The sequence below is a fragment of the Elgaria multicarinata genome, chromosome 17 (genome assembly GCF_023053635.1).
Source record: "Elgaria multicarinata webbii isolate HBS135686 ecotype San Diego chromosome 17, rElgMul1.1.pri, whole genome shotgun sequence".
Taxonomy (NCBI): Eukaryota; Metazoa; Chordata; class Lepidosauria; order Squamata; family Anguidae; genus Elgaria; species Elgaria multicarinata.
The window spans coordinates 19,196,928-19,212,268 of NC_086187.1; the positions used below are offsets into that span (position 1 = coordinate 19,196,928).

At 45.8% G+C, this 15,341-nt stretch overlaps 1 protein-coding gene across 3 annotated transcripts in view; it reads left to right on the forward strand.

Moving 5' to 3' along the window:
* Positions 1 to 324: 324 nt before the first annotated feature.
* The window catches only part of EEF2K (eukaryotic elongation factor 2 kinase), a 48,596-nt gene continuing 33,579 nt past the window's right edge, over positions 325 to 15,341 (forward strand). For 2 of the 3 annotated variants that reach the window (XM_063143363.1, XM_063143365.1), the window contains exons 1-3: positions 325 to 501; positions 9,044 to 9,189; positions 14,133 to 14,442. In XM_063143363.1, the coding sequence (XP_062999433.1) occupies positions 14,197 to 14,442 (246 nt within the window). In that variant the 5' untranslated portion in view covers positions 325 to 501; positions 9,044 to 9,189; positions 14,133 to 14,196. The remainder of the gene's footprint in view (positions 502 to 9,043; positions 9,190 to 14,132; positions 14,443 to 15,341) is intronic. The other variant, XM_063143364.1, reaches the window with a different exon arrangement.

Genomic DNA, 15,341 nt, shown 5'->3' on the forward strand with positions numbered 1-15,341 from the left:
TGTAAGTCGCTTGGAGACTGCGATGGGAAGCGTGCATTTTATTAACCACGGCAACAACGCTGGTGGCTGTTCCCTCTCCCCCCCCCCCCCCCAGCGCATGGAGAGGGCTAAGAAGCAGCGGCCCGGCCTCTCGCCTGGCAGCACCGCCTCCTCCAATTCCTCGGGGGCCGAGCGAGGGAGGCGCAGCCGAGCCCGGAGGAGGGCGAGGCCGAGCGGCTGCCGCTGTTGTCGCTCGCTGCGCGCCGGAACGTGCTCGCTGCGCCCCAGTCTCCAGTCCCAGAGGAAGGAGCCGGCGCGCGCGCTCTCTTGGCCCCTTGGCTCGCTCGCTCGCCAGCCAGCCTCCCTGCCCGGCTCTCCGGGGGCTTCGCGGTGGCTTTCTTTCCTCCGGCCGGAGGGAAGAGCGAGGAATTTAAGGCAGGGGGACGCGGCCCGCGTGCCCGCAAGAAAGACCTTTCCCCGGGGCTGCAAAGGCTCTCGCTGGGCGTGGATTTCTGCAGCAAGGTAGGCCAGGCGAGGGGCAATTCCTACGCGCCCGTGCGAGCAAAGGCAGGCGTTGGTCTCGTGTGTGGGTGTGTGGGTGTGTTGCGTGTGTGACCCCGTTCAGACGACACGCTAAACCACGGCTTAGCGAAACAGAATGGCTTAGCGTGTCGTGTGAACCATTCCTAGCCATGGTGGCGCCATAACCACGGTTTAAACACGCTCGCTAACCGTTTGCTGCAAAAGGGCTAGCGGCGTCACCATGGGCTTAGCGTGTCGTCTGAACAGGCGCGCTCTGAGTAAGTCTCTCCTCGCATGTAGGTATGTGTATCTGTGCGCTTTTTTGTGGGGGGGCGTTCCCAGTTAGGACACAGGCCCTGGCTGGGGTTCACAAACGTGGCAGGCAGCTCCAGGGTGGGTTTTCACCGTCTCCCCCCTCCTCCATATACTCTAAAAGAAGCACCCAGATGGACAAGCCTCTCCCTTCTCTCTTCTGCCTCAAGATTCCCCCCCCCCTTTTTTTTTTTTGCTGACACGTCTGAATTCGACAGCTTTCTTGGGAACTTCCACGCCGCTGCTGCTGACCTCCGCCTTGGCGGCTGGGCTGTAGGTTAGCGGGTTGCAGAAACAGAAAGCAAAGGAAAGAAATCCCCCCCCCCCATGCAAAAAAAGGGGGGGTTAAAAAGAAAAGAGCATTGCCAAAATAGAAACACAGCGTGGCAGTTAGCTGGGAATTCCAAGCGACAATGTGGACAGAAACATTGCCTGTGGTGTCCATGGACTGAGGCTGGATTTTAGAGTTTGTATTCTGGTGACTCGTTTCGTTTCTTCTCGAGATCCGGAAGGGTGAGTGCGGTGTGTGTGTTTGGTTTTGTCACCATTTATGATCTTGCTGGGGCTTTCGTTCTTCTCGTGTCACAAGCGGTGTTTTGCACTCCATCCCATTCCATGTGTTTTAATGAAGCCGGATTCCCCGGGGAGGGGGGGAAATCAGCATTGGAAAAGAGGACTTTTTAGGCTTTCGGTCAGCGTTCCCCCATCTGGTGCCCTCAAGTGTGATAGACTGTAGCTTCCATAATCCCAAACCAGATCGACTCAACTGTGTGCCGATCAAACTTCACATCAGATACTTTGTCCAGCTCCAGGCATCACACTTGAAGAAGGATCAGTTGGAACCAGTAATAGAGCATGCATATTGCATGCAAAAAGGTTGTCAGGTTCAATCCTTGGAGTCTCCTTAAACTCCATGTAAGGCGGCTTCATGTTTAATTTCTTTCTCTCCTCCAGTGCGTGGCTTGGCTCGCTTGCCTGAGTCACCTGCTCTGCGGGGAACCTGGGTGTGCGACGTGCTTTGTTCGTGGCCTGCTTTGTTTGTGGAGCGCGGCTGGTGATCAGTGGGAGAGCAGAGTCCTCTCGCAGCCGTGGGTTGGATTGGATGCTCTCTGAGGTCCCCCTCTCAGCTCTGCAACATCCCTGTTAAAATAGCTGTGAAGCTGACGAGCCCCTGAAATCCTAGCTGTGACACTCCTGCTGCTATTGAGTTCTTTAATACAGAATGTGCCCAGTTTATGCCGTCTCTGTGTTTTGCTGTGTGTTCGTGGGTCGGATGTTCTGAAATGAGCCAGGTGTCATGCTGCGTATTTACCTTCCTCTGTACCCTCATCCTGGGCAGTTACATCTCCTTGCGTTTCTTTGCTCCCACTCAAATATGTTTCCCAGCCAATTAGTGTCTGCACTAGGGAAAGAGAGAAGGGTTTGGTGGCATCTGTTACCCTGCTGCTTTTCGATAAAAAGCAAAATAATAAGATTAAGGGCTCTGCAGATTAAATAGGACTAGGCAACCGCCATGCAAGATAACGGATGTTTTCAAATCCAAAACAACGTGGCTCAGCCTTTTCCAATCCGACGCCCTCCACGACTTCCATCGTCCACCCAGGATGATTGTACTATCTCAAATAACACTTCTTAATTAGTCACAGAATGTAATGTGGGCATTTTCGTTTGAAATTTGAGCATCAGGATAAAGGACTTTCGTTCTGCATAGCTTTTTTCCTAACATGCTCCATGTCGTATTTGTCCGTGGGCCATTGGAATAGGATAGCAGCGTGTGTCGTTTTGCAGTGAATGTGCAGAAAAGTCCTACAGGAAAAAAATAGCATTTTAGCAGCACAATCCTCTATATGTTTACTTTGGGAAATGGGCCCCACTGAGCTGACTCCCAGGCAACGGGGCACCGTTGAACACAGTGAGATTTACCTTTGGGAAAACAGGACCAGACTGTAAAAGAGCATTTGCAGTAGGGTGTTATGCATTTTAATGTATCCACAGTTATGTAACGGAATTAAATGTACTGTGATCGAAGCCAAGGCAATTTAGGTGCTTATCCAGGAAACCAAAAGCCAACTCTTGCTGCTAACCGGAGTGCACTTAACCGGATTGCAGTCAGCTTCCCATTTCTCAGAGAATTTTCCTGGAGTGTTTGATTGCAGGGCGTTGATGTCATGTCATGGCACCCGAAGGCACCCGGTCAGCAGATCTGGTTATTGACAAGCTCACATGTCTCTTTGTCTGCATAAACATGGGGGATCTGAAAGTGGAACAGATGGAGGGAGAAAAGAAATGTTGCAAACACAGCTACATGATTCCAGTCGCTGTGTACGGTATATATGCTAAAAATTATGTAGCCATCACAGTTCTGCCATGCCAAACTGTTGCAAAAATAGCATTCTGCTTAGTTCTGTCCTACAATACTAAGATGGGGTTGTACGTTCATGAGGATTGAGGGAAAGAAAACACATGATAATCTAACAGATCTATCTCTGTTTAATCAAAGAAAGGCCTACTGAAGGCCTTGAAGGCATAAATCTCTGCATGCAAAGAGGAGCAAGAATGCAAGTTTTATGCATTTTGTTGTACTGGGACTATTTTTGCATTAAAGATTGCATAGGATCCTTCACTTTCTGGGTGGTATGATGCAGAAACACACACACCCCGAAGTTGAATGCATGCCATCTGTGATTATTTGACGATCCCAGCCTGTCTTGCCGTTGCTTTAGCCCTGTTGCACGCTGCAAATGAGGCACACACCCAATGTAAATAAAAGCAGAATATATATAATTATTTCTTCAGTGTTTACAGGACGATCTGATCTTTCTCGTAAGTGCCTCTTGAGGACAGACCGGCCACTTGCTTGAAATGGGCGAATTGGTCATACTCAATTTTCCCCAACACTAGGATTGTTTCCTGCTGTTTTTGCATTGGATCATGAATTTTATTTTGCTTTTTAGCCTGCACCAAATGTTGAATGCATTTTTTCTGGGCAGCCGAGGGCATATCAATCATGGAGCCATCTCTTTGCACGACTCTGCATCTATCAGGCTGCAAGGCAGAAGTGGTTACTATAATGGAAAGTGTGCTCCACACATTAATATCTTCAGTGGTGTCCACTTAGGGCCTCCCTACATTAAGAAAAAAACCCCGCACCCTTGTTAGGTCTCAGATCTTTTTGCATTTACAACGGCAGCGACCAAGTGATTTTGAATTGAAAAGGGAATCCTATTGCAGCCTATTATTTTCTATAAAACTTTGCCATCTAGTGGCGGAATGAATCCCATCAAAAATTAGATACTGAATTATCTCTGTTTTTAAAACACGGGATTACTGGGGAAACGTCCGTGAGTGGCCACTCACAAGCATGCTATAAATCTCTCATTTAGAGAAGCCCTTAGTCATTATGTAACAGTTGGTACCTTAATTTGCTTGTTTTCATTCATTTTATTTCATTTCTATATCGCCCAATAGTTCTCTGGGCAGTTTACAAAGATTAAAGATCTTTAAAGAAATACAGTATTGTGCACAATATAAAAACAATTTAGCTACAGATGTATAAACAGACAGCAGACATACATACACACACATATATTCATACATTATCCCCATGAGTTGACTAAAAATCTATTGTACACTGCCAAATGCTTGGGAGTAGAGGAAGATAAGAATGTTGGCACTCATTCCATAACCGGTGGGGGGACACCACTGAGAAGGCCCTCTACCTTGTTGCCACTTTTTAAGCCACCCTCAGAAGAAGCACTTGGAAGAGGGCCTTAAACAATGAACGTAGTGTGCAGGTGGGTTCAAGCTGGGTGAGATATTCTGTCACGTATTGTGGTCCTCAGCTGTATAAAGCTTTATGTGTTTTTTCTTCCTGCCCTGTTCCCCACCCCCCTTTTGTATAGTGTCTGCTAGATTATAAACTGTTATTTTAAATTGTGAACCACTTGGGTGCATCAGCAGAAAGGTGGAACTTGAGTCAATAAACAAAAAAGCCTGCATGTACACAACAGACAGGAATTGATAACGGTTGCAAAATTCAGCATGCTGAGTTTATAGATGATGAATCCAGCTCTCGTTTAAAAACAGAACGGGGAAAAAATGCTTCTCTTCCTTAAGCCTGCAGATAGGCTGCAAAGCGTGTAGGTGATACTTTTTTTAAAAAAATCTAGTGCCGGGGGACTAAATATTGCAAGCGTAAGCTTATTTCGTTGGCTTTCATTTGTCGTAGAATCATAGAATAGCAGAGTTGGAAGGGCCATCGAGTCCAACCTTCTGCTCAATGCAGGAATCCACCCTAAAGCACACCTGACATTTATAGCCCTTGAAAAGCTCTGTTTTTCTTAGTGCAGAATTTGGATTTCTTGTTTTGCGGGGTAGGGGGGTACACAAAACTCCATTTTGTGTACGGACAAAATGCCACCTTGATAGATGAGCCGCGCCCTCTCCACACACACACACACCAGCAGGGTTGAATAACAGGTCTCTGTCGTTTTCTTGGCACGAGGAAAGGAGAATGCCTCACCAGGACATAACCTTCCCTTCCCCCATAGGTTCGGTCTTGGCTGCCATTGGGAGGGGGAACGAAATCATGGCTTTGTGAAGTCTGCTCATTTGGCACTGCTGCGTGGATGCTGTTAAAATAGAGAAAGTACAGGGTGTTCTCAGGAAAGCAAACGGCTCCCTGCCACAGCTTCTGCCTGTCGTCGAGATAAGGCTTGGAGCGGTTACATTAGTTTCAGAAACATCTCCAATCCTGCTTGACTGCACAGCGTTTGTACTTCGCTTAGGGGCCGGGACATGAGAAAAGTGCATTGGGATCTTTGCGTATGAGATGTCCAATTTGAGTAGCCTCTGAATCTTGGGGAAGATGTGGAGAGTGACGGTGTCTCAGGACTGGCCCGAGATATTTTGCTGCCTGAAGTGAAGAACAAGATGGCGCCCCATTCCATGAACGAAAAGCCAACTGGCAGATTGTCATGTCTAACCCTACTGCCCCTGTTTTGGGAGAAGAGGTTTCAGGTAATCAATCAGAATCAGATTCAGAACTAGAAGACGCAGCGCCAGACACCAGCCAGCCTGTACCAGTGGGGGAGGAAGCTCTCACGGGCGATTCCCCAGCTGGGAGTCAGCCCTCTCCAGAGCTTCTCTCCTCAAGGCCAAATCCTACACTCTCAGTGGGAAGTGAGCTTTCTTCTGGAGGTGAGCGTCCCGACAAGCTAGCTGATGCTAGGGTCCGCCAGGAGCTCAAACGCACAGGGCGGAAGGAAGGCGTGAGAAAGTCAGTTCGATTACGCCAGAACCTGCCTCCGCACCAGCTGCTCTGAAATTACGGGCGTTTAGGAAGTGGCTTCCTATTCTTCTTGAACTGACATTTGATGCTTAATAAAACTTTGTGGATTACTTAGCAGGCCTCATCATTTGCCTCCCATCAAAAGCAGGAGTGTTCTGAGAAACACGACAGAGATGAATTTTTCAACTAGATTTTTGATGGGGCAACATCTTCCACTGCACCTGAAAGCAGCAGGCTAATGAAGGGGGCACAGAGCAGTCTCTCCTCCAACATCTTCCTGCCACCTCCCAGCATCTGCCACCTGAGGCAACTGCTTCACTCTACCTAATGGGAGGGGCAGTTCTGTAGTGTCTAATTGATTGTAACACACACACCTCAATTTCTGCCAGGTAATTCTGCCTTGTCAAGCTGGGGTGGGTCACTTGTGGTCCTCCACATGTTTTAGCCTACAACTCCCATCAGCCCATTCCCATGATCCCTCACCATTAGCCAATGGTGAGGGATCATGGGAATCATAGGTCGAAACATCTGGAAGGCCTGCTTTGCCCTGAATCAGACCACGGCTTCATCTAGCCCAGTATTGTCAAAAGATAGGCAGCGGTTCTCCAGGATTTCAGGTAGGAGGTGTTGTTGTTGTTCCCTGTCCTACCTGGAAATGCCAGCGATCAAACCTGGGACCTTCTGCGTGCAACGCAGGTGATCTACCACCGAGCTACGCCCCACCCCCATAAGACCAAAACATCTGGGGTCCGCAAGTTCCTCACTTCTATCTTAAGCTCTTTTTGCATTTTCCTGCAGCATGTGCTTCGTTTGAAGCCAGGAGAGCACCAAAACCCAACAAACACGTCCCTGTAGCAACAGAAAGTTACTTATTACTTCGTTATTTGCTGCCAGTTACTTATTAGGGAATGAAGTGTCCTTGTATTTTGGGACAGGACGGGCAGTGGGGAGCGTCAGTCCAACCATAAAGATAAATTAGGTAACTGCCTTGCATGCCAAAATTTGAGGAGGGGGCCACCTCAGCTGCTTAAAATGTTTAGGTGATAGATCCCAGAACATGGTCTTAGGGTGGAAAATGCGGCCACCTTGTGAAGCTAAACAGCTCTCGGTCTGGTCAATGCCTGGATGGGAGACTGCATGAGGAACCCTGCGCGGACAGCCTTGAGTTCTACAGTGGAAGGGAGTTGGGATATAATAGTAATAAATAAAATAAATAAAAATCCATCTGCTGCCCATTAAAGGAGGTGTACAGGGGCCGCTTTGCAGCTCTCTTGGGATGTTTTCCCTGGGTGAGGGATGTGGTTGAGAGCACTGCATCAGCTGCCATGGTTGTGAAGGGAGAGGAAGTAAAGAAGTGGCAGCCATGAAGAGCAGAAATGATCCCGTTCCGCTCCCGTTTGTTCAGTGTACCGTGATTATCGTGCTAATCAGCAGATGATAAAGCATAGCTATAAAAGGGGAAGGATTCATGTGTGTGTCTAGGACAACAAAACAAACCGGGGCGAAGTCTATAACAGCTTTCCCAACACTGGGCGCCATTTTCCTGGTGGAAGAGTGAGGTAGAAATGGAATAAATAAATAAATGAACCTGCCACCTCACAGATGTAAACACGTCTTGGAGGCAGCAGGGTGGTCAAGACAGATCTACGGGATCATATAATACCGTGTCAAGAAGACCAGTATATCGGCTGCTTGGCGAGTCTGCCCAAAACTGGACGTGTGAGAGGCTCCCTGGTTTGTGTGATTGGTATAGGAGAGTGTGAAACTTGGCATTGTTGGAGAAACTGACTGAGCAACTTCTTGTTCTTCTTCTTCTTCTTCTTCTTCTTCTTCTTCTTCTTCTTCTTCTATTTGTATCCCGCCTTTTTTCCTCTGAGGAACCCAAGGCGGCATACATAATCCTCCTCCTCTCCATGTTATTTTCACAACAACAACCCTGTGAGGTAGGTTGGACTGAGAGTCTGTTACTGGCCCAAAGTCACCCAGTGGGTTTCCATGGCCAAGTGGGGACTCGAACCTGGATCTCCCGACTCCCAGTCCAACACCTTAGCCAATACACTACACTTAGACATTTAAGAGACCAATCAGATAGTGATACGTTTTGAATGTACATGGTCACCATTCATTAACTTGATTGATCAAGGTGATGGATTTTGGTCTGCCCTGGAGACTCATGATGGATGGAAAGGTCTACTCAGTCTAATAAGACCTGGGCCAGATCTACACCAAGCCGGGCATGACACTTTGAAAATAGTTTGAAAACTGTATACGGAGTGTGTCCTGGGCCCCAACAGTTGTCACTACTGTTAGAAACTGTTTTGAAGCAGTGTAGACACTGCCCTGGAAAGTATCTCCTACCTAGTGCGTCCCTCGCTTCAAGACTTTTTCTCAGAACATCTGACAGCAATGACATTCGTCTATGTGACCATGTGTCATGTATCTGTTTGTGTAACCAGTTGTATATTCTCTGTTTTATAGATATGGATGAATTTGTACCATTTTAAGAAAATTTTAAAAAGACCAGAATATCCAAATTATTTACATTTTTAAAAAATCCCTCTTTTACTATGGAAAATTCAGAGTGCTGTATATTGAGTCTGCCCTCTTCCCTCCGTTTAGGGTCTCCATTCAGGGACAGCCAGGCCCAGACCTGCCTTGCTTCAAAGACAAAATGGCGTCTTCAAACCACTCACTCTCTGGCGGTTGTGGGAACGTTAAACTTAATATTTTCTTCCAATGTTAAACAATTTCGTTGAAGGGTGTGTAAATTTATATTCTGAGCGAGCAACTTACACTATGCCTTTCAGTGGTGAAAATACCAGCTCTAATTTTAGCTTATGGCTGAGCTCAGAAGAGGTTTCACTGTATCTGATAGGAAGATTTATTATGGTGGGCCAGTTCTTGGCATTGGTGGTAACCGGGTTGTTTTTTAATCCACAGGGTGGTGTGTGTGTTCTTAAATAACTCCGGTGGTAGGTTTAGCTCTGTGCTCTGCTCCATTCCTGCCGATTACTTGAAGACAAAGAGTTCTGTGAAGTGTGGAAGCTTGTGGTCAACTTCATCTTCTGGAAGTTGCTTCACAAGAGGTAATACTTTTCTTTCCTTTTGTCTTTCATACAGGATGAATTTGCTGCATTTTCTTGACTGAAAATGACTCTTAGCATGAGTTTTTCTCATTTTGCTCAGTATGCCTACATATGCTGTTGGATTGCAAAACCCATGAGCCCCAGCCAGCATAGCCATTGGTGAAGGATGATGGGTGTTGAAGTCTAACAACATTTGGCAGACCACACATTCCCCGTCCCTGGTCTGCACCAGTGTGGGCAGATTTCAGGCTTGCGGGATCTACTTTGGTTTTTACTAGATCCTCAAGATCCACTGACCAGAACCTGGTGCAAAAGATACACGCCTCAAATTAAAGAATTTTGAGCCCAGAAATCTGATTTGAGTACTAGAAGTGAATGGAGCTTATAGCCTTTTCAAACAAAATATCACTCTTCATTTCAGGAGTATAATTTGTGTCTCTACTGTTACACAATTGGGAGTCAGAAATTCTTGATGATCTATTGCAAATCACCCAGAGATCTGGCAGTAGATCTAGATCTACCTTCTGCCCACCCCAGATTGGTGGGAGATTCAGGATAGATTCAGAAAAGGACTTCTTCACACAGCACATAGTTAAACTATGGAATTCACTTCCACAAGACAGTGGGCTTCTCTACAGTAGAGTTTTATTCTGCACCTTTACTGGGGCTTCTGCTTCCAGATTCTTTGTGGGATGAAGGTTGGCTCCTTGAGTCGTGCTTACAAGTCCTTTTTTCCAGGGATTCCCTTTCTCTGCAAGTTCTGTATGTTTTGTTATAAAGCCACTAGATGGTGCTGTGGGATAGCAGAATTGCACACGTAGCCATTGCAATGCTTCATTGCACTTCTAAAGAAAAAATGCCGAACTTTCCCCAATCCTTTTTTTTAAAAAAGCGGGATAAAAGTTATAAAGCACAGAGAGGCCCAGGAGGTTGATGACATGGTGTAAAGGACCCGCAAACATCTGTAAGTGACTAATCACAAGTGCATGACAAAAGATACCTGCAGCGGTGGCCATCAATTTGGATGGTTTTAAAAGGGGGTTAGACAAATTCCTGGAGAAGGCTATCAAAGGCTACTAATCCTGATAGCTACATGCTACTGCTAGTATCAAAGGCATATGCTGTTTTAAACAACCGAAGGATTTTAACAGACCAGACTGCATTTTCAATCACACACATACATCCACATGCTATAAATGCATGTGTATTAATTATGATGATTAAAAGCGCAGCAGAGTGCTGAGGAAGGTGTGTTGGCGATCCTTTGAAGTGTTGGGTGGTGCCCCCTGTGATTAATGAGACGAGATGAAGTTTTTTGGCCATGCAAGCCAACGGTAGCAGAGGGAGATCTCTCAGTTCTTCCTGCTGCAGTTCCTTTCGTAACGTGGTGGGAACAGGTGGTGAGAACGGCAAGTTCGAACTTGCCATGATCGGCTGTGAGCTGGAGAAAGGGCGCATGTTGAGACCTGCGTTTCCTCCTGGTGCTGCAATTTGTCTCCCTGGGAGAAAGGGCTGGCGTACGGATAGTACCTTCTGGTGGCACATCACAGGCAGGAAGCAGGGAACCATCCAGTTTGCTCCCAGGAAGAACATGTTGGCAATGCAGGACCCAGGGCTGTGGAGTCGGCACATAAAACCTCCAACTCCGACTCCTTTAATTATATATTGATATAGGAAATAAATTTCCTATGTATTTCCTACATCGACTGCAAGCACACAACTTTTTAGAACCCTAACCTGTTAAAGCCCAGGTCTAAAGGCTATAGCTAAGACATTCTGGGTTTTTAAAATTTTATTTATTAAAGAAGCCCAAAAATGAAAACAATGAGGTTATATTTTTATTTATTTATTTAATTGCATTTATATCGCCCCATAGCCGAAGTTCTCTGGGCGGTTTATCAAAAGACTATAGAGTATAAAGTAATAGGATATGAAACTATAAAAGAAAATCAGGAACAACTTTCTCTACTAGTTCAAAAATCTAAAGTATATACTTTGATATCAAAGTCAAAACTACAAAAAAGTAAAAAAACAATTGAACACCTAAAACAACTTAATAAATGACCATTTTAAAAGAAATGAACTCATTTAGGTACATAAGTAACATAAACCTTTTTCGAGATTAAAGTATCATTTGAATATAAAATTCAAGTGAATATACATATCGCAACTCTATGTACAATTTAAATTTATTAGGCGTCGGAGTCAGTACATTTTTACCGACTCCGACTCCAGTAACCCAAGAATTGCTTCCGACTCCTACTCCACAGCCCTGGTAGGGCCTTCTTTAGCCCATCCATCAGAAGGAGCAGCTGCAGCGTGCTTCGCTTCCCTCCTCCCCCTCCAGAAAAAAAACACTCTGCTTCAACTTCTAGTTACTGTGGAGCTACAGAAGCACAGAGAAGTATGATTTGGCCACGCTGTGTTCACGTCTTTCATCTTGCTTGAATGGGGCCTTTACGGACGTCATTCACACAATGGGGAAAAGACGTAATTTCTAGAGCATCCATTGTGCGCTGCAGTGGGAACGTGAATCAAGAGGGTTCTGCTGCACTCATGTCCTGCTTGTGGACTTCCTAAGAGGTACTGGTTGGCCATTGCGGGAACAGCGTGCTGGATAGACAGAGAGTCCTTTTGTCCGATCCAGTGTGGCTGTTGTGTTTCCACTAATTCTGAGCAAGATGGAACAGTCTGTCAGTCTCATTTTAAGGCAGCTTGGTATGTCTGCATGTAATTGACAATAACCATAGTTACGAAATGCATTGATGGACTATTTGGACCAAGACCCTGCGATCTTCCAGCATGGCCCTACTCAGCTGGAGTGGCTCTCAGCTCTGAAAAAGAAGCAGATATAGTTTACAGCGCGTCAGAAACTTTTCAGACACGGTCTTCAGACCCATTAAAGGAAGTAATGGATCTCTTCTCGATCCTCCCAGAGTGCAGGACACGGAATAACGGGCTCAAGTTAAAGGAAGCCAGATTTCAGCTGGACATCAGGAAAAACTTCCTGACTGTTAGAGCAGTGCGACAATGGAATCAGTTACCTAGGGAGGTTGTGGGCTCTCCCACACTAGAGGCCTTCAAGAGGCAGCTGGACAAGCATCTGTCGGGGATGCTTTAGGGTGGATTCCTGCATTGAGCAGGGGGTTGGACTCGATGGCCTTGTAGACCCCTTCCAACTCTGCTATTCTATGATTCTAAGTATGACAGACCGAAAGTGGAAGAGCTATTATGATAACCCTACTTTCGAGATCAGGTTTTGTCTCGTGAACAACCAACACAAAATACCGTTTATCCTCGACGCCAGTGTAGCTATGGCGGAGGGAACTTGCAGATATAAATAGCGGTTGGAGACGCATGGCTAATCATGCATCGATAACAATACACAGATGGTGTTTGGGACTGCCGGATGATATCACCCTTCTGACAGGAGGCATTTAATTATTGCAGTGCGCTGCTAAATGCCAAATGCTTGTTCTCGTCCGTAGAAGACTGTGTTGGGAGTATTAACGGCAGTTTGGGACACAGCACAAGAATTAGGACTTCACTGAGCCTTTTTAGTGGCGCATATATATATAAATGTATATAAATATTTTAGTGGCGTATATACCCTATTTCTTCGATTCTATGACACACTTTTTTTCTCATATAAACATCTCTAAAAATGGGGTGCGTCTTAGAATCGCGAGTTTGTCTTAGGGTGTTTTTTTCTGTTGGTGGTACTGAAATTAGTGTGCATCTTACAATCAGTGGCGTCTTACAATCGAAGAAATACTGTATATAAATATGTATAAATGTATATCATTCAAGCACAGATTGGATATAATACATTTCTGTACACTGATGACTTTTGGAATAAAAAAATGTATGTGATAAACTAGGACAATGGTTGCAAAAAAAACCAAGGTTGTCCTTCCTGGAATGATATTGTATTATTATTATTATTATATATTTTTTTCTCAGTTGTGGCAATTTTTGTAGACGGTCATGGTGGGCTTTGCCAAGTCATGCAGTCTTTTACTGATTCAGGAATTTCCTGACAATTGAGCATGTTTTAAGTATGACTGCTTTCTGGATGTTGGTGTGGATATATTTTGGTAGGCCCAGTTTCTGAAGTTTTTCTATATAGTTTTTGATGATGATGATTACTATTATTAATTTCTATACTGCCCAATGGCTGAAGCTCTCTGGACAGTTTCCAACATTTCATAAGACAATAACATACAGCATAAAATATAGCATAAAAAATTAAATATCCAAAATCGAAAACAAATTTGAAACTATTTAGACAGCTAAAAAGAGTTTCAATGAAATGCTAGGCCCATTTAGACAACTAGCATATTTGTTTGTTTATATCTGGGATAGGCAACCTCTAGCCCTATAGATTTTCTCCATGTGGCCCATGGGGGTTTCCTCTGCATCCCTGCCTCCTCTTCCAGACCCCACGTCTTTTCCCAGCAGTAGAAGACGGCAGCCTTTCTCTAGTGCTGAAGGATAAGCACTATCCTTTTATATCCTGCCTCTTTTCCTTTTATGAGGACCTCGAGGCAGCTTACATAGTCCTTCTCCATTTTTCCCCCCACAACAACCCTGTGAGGTAGGTTAGATTGCGAGTCAGTGACTGGCCCAAAGTCACCCACTGAGCTTCATTGTTGAATGGGGACTAGAACCCAGATCTCCCAAGTCCCAGTCCAGTAACTAAGCCATAGTGGGGGGAAATGTGCATAACCCAGGAAATCAACAAACAGTTGATGGTCGGGCAAAAAGGTGGAGGGGTCAAGGGAAGGGAATGGGGACGTCTGGGGAACCCAGGAGGGCAGGATTTGGCCCGTGGTGCTGAGGTTCCAAACCCTGCCCTAAAAGTTGCCTGAATATTCCTTTCCACATCCCGCCCCGCCTTCCAGTAATTCAGTTGTTGGTTTTCTCCCACACCTCTTTGCCAGGTCCTCCCATCTGTAATACTGGCTACTCCAATCATCACACGAGTCAGGCCACTGCCCCACCAATATGGCGGACGAAGACCTGATCTTTCACATCGAATGCCTCGACAATGGCAAGGTAACAAAAGCCGTCGCTGGGCATTGCCATGACGCCGATAGCGAGGATGAAGATAATTACTATATCTGCCCGATAACAGACGACCCTGTCTTGAACAAGGCCTCTCATGACAAAGTCAGCAGCTATTACAGCAACTTGGCTAAAAATGAGCAGTATTCCTCCAGTTCGTCTCCTCGGAATTCTTTCAATATCAAGGTAGGTGTCGGTCTCTTATTTTCTTTTGTTTCTTGTCGCTAACTCTTGTGATGAACATTACGCTTCAGTATGTTTTCCCAGACATGTAGCTGCTCTCAGACAATGGTCGGATCCTCTCCCTTCATTTCGGGCACTAATTTGCACTTTCCTTCGCATGTGCAGTGTTGCGCGCAGTTCAGTGTGTGCGTTCGTATGTTCGTAAAGAGGGCTGTACAAGCTTCGTATTCGGCATTCCAAAGCCCGGCGGCCATTTTGTGTGCCATCCGCCATTTTGTGTGCCATCCGCCATTTTCTGCACAGCCCTAGTCCCTAGCCCCAGTCAGAGAACTACAATTCCCAACATGCATTGCCACCAGACAGCAGCGTTCTTTTCTCTTTGGCAGTAGTGGACTAAGCCTTTGAGTGATAATGTGTCATTTAGAGAATAGAAAGAGAAAGTTAAGAAAACTACAAGTATATCTCTTTTCTCTTTTGGAGAAAAGCGCGCATGAGAGAGAGGGGAGGTGCCCACGCCTCCCTCCACCTTTTCCTCAGAATTCTATGAATTTATCATTTGCATGCCAAAAGTGGGAGCGGCGCTGCTTTTGCTCAATCTAAAGATGTCCCTATAGTTTTCTCAACTTTACTTTTCTGTCCTCTAGATGACACATCATCACTCAAAGCCCTAGTCCGTTGTTGCCAAAGAGAAGAGAATGCTGCTCTCTGGCTGCAGTGCATGCTGGGAAATTGTAGTTCTCTAACTAGGGCGGTGCAGAAAATGGAGGATGGCACACAAAATGGTTGCCAAGAGAAGCAGCTGCTGTGGATCTCTCACAATCAGAAGGGGATGTGGCCAGGGTCAGGGATGTTGTCCATTGTAGTCCAAAACACGTGGATTGTGTAGCCACCTGGACTTCTGT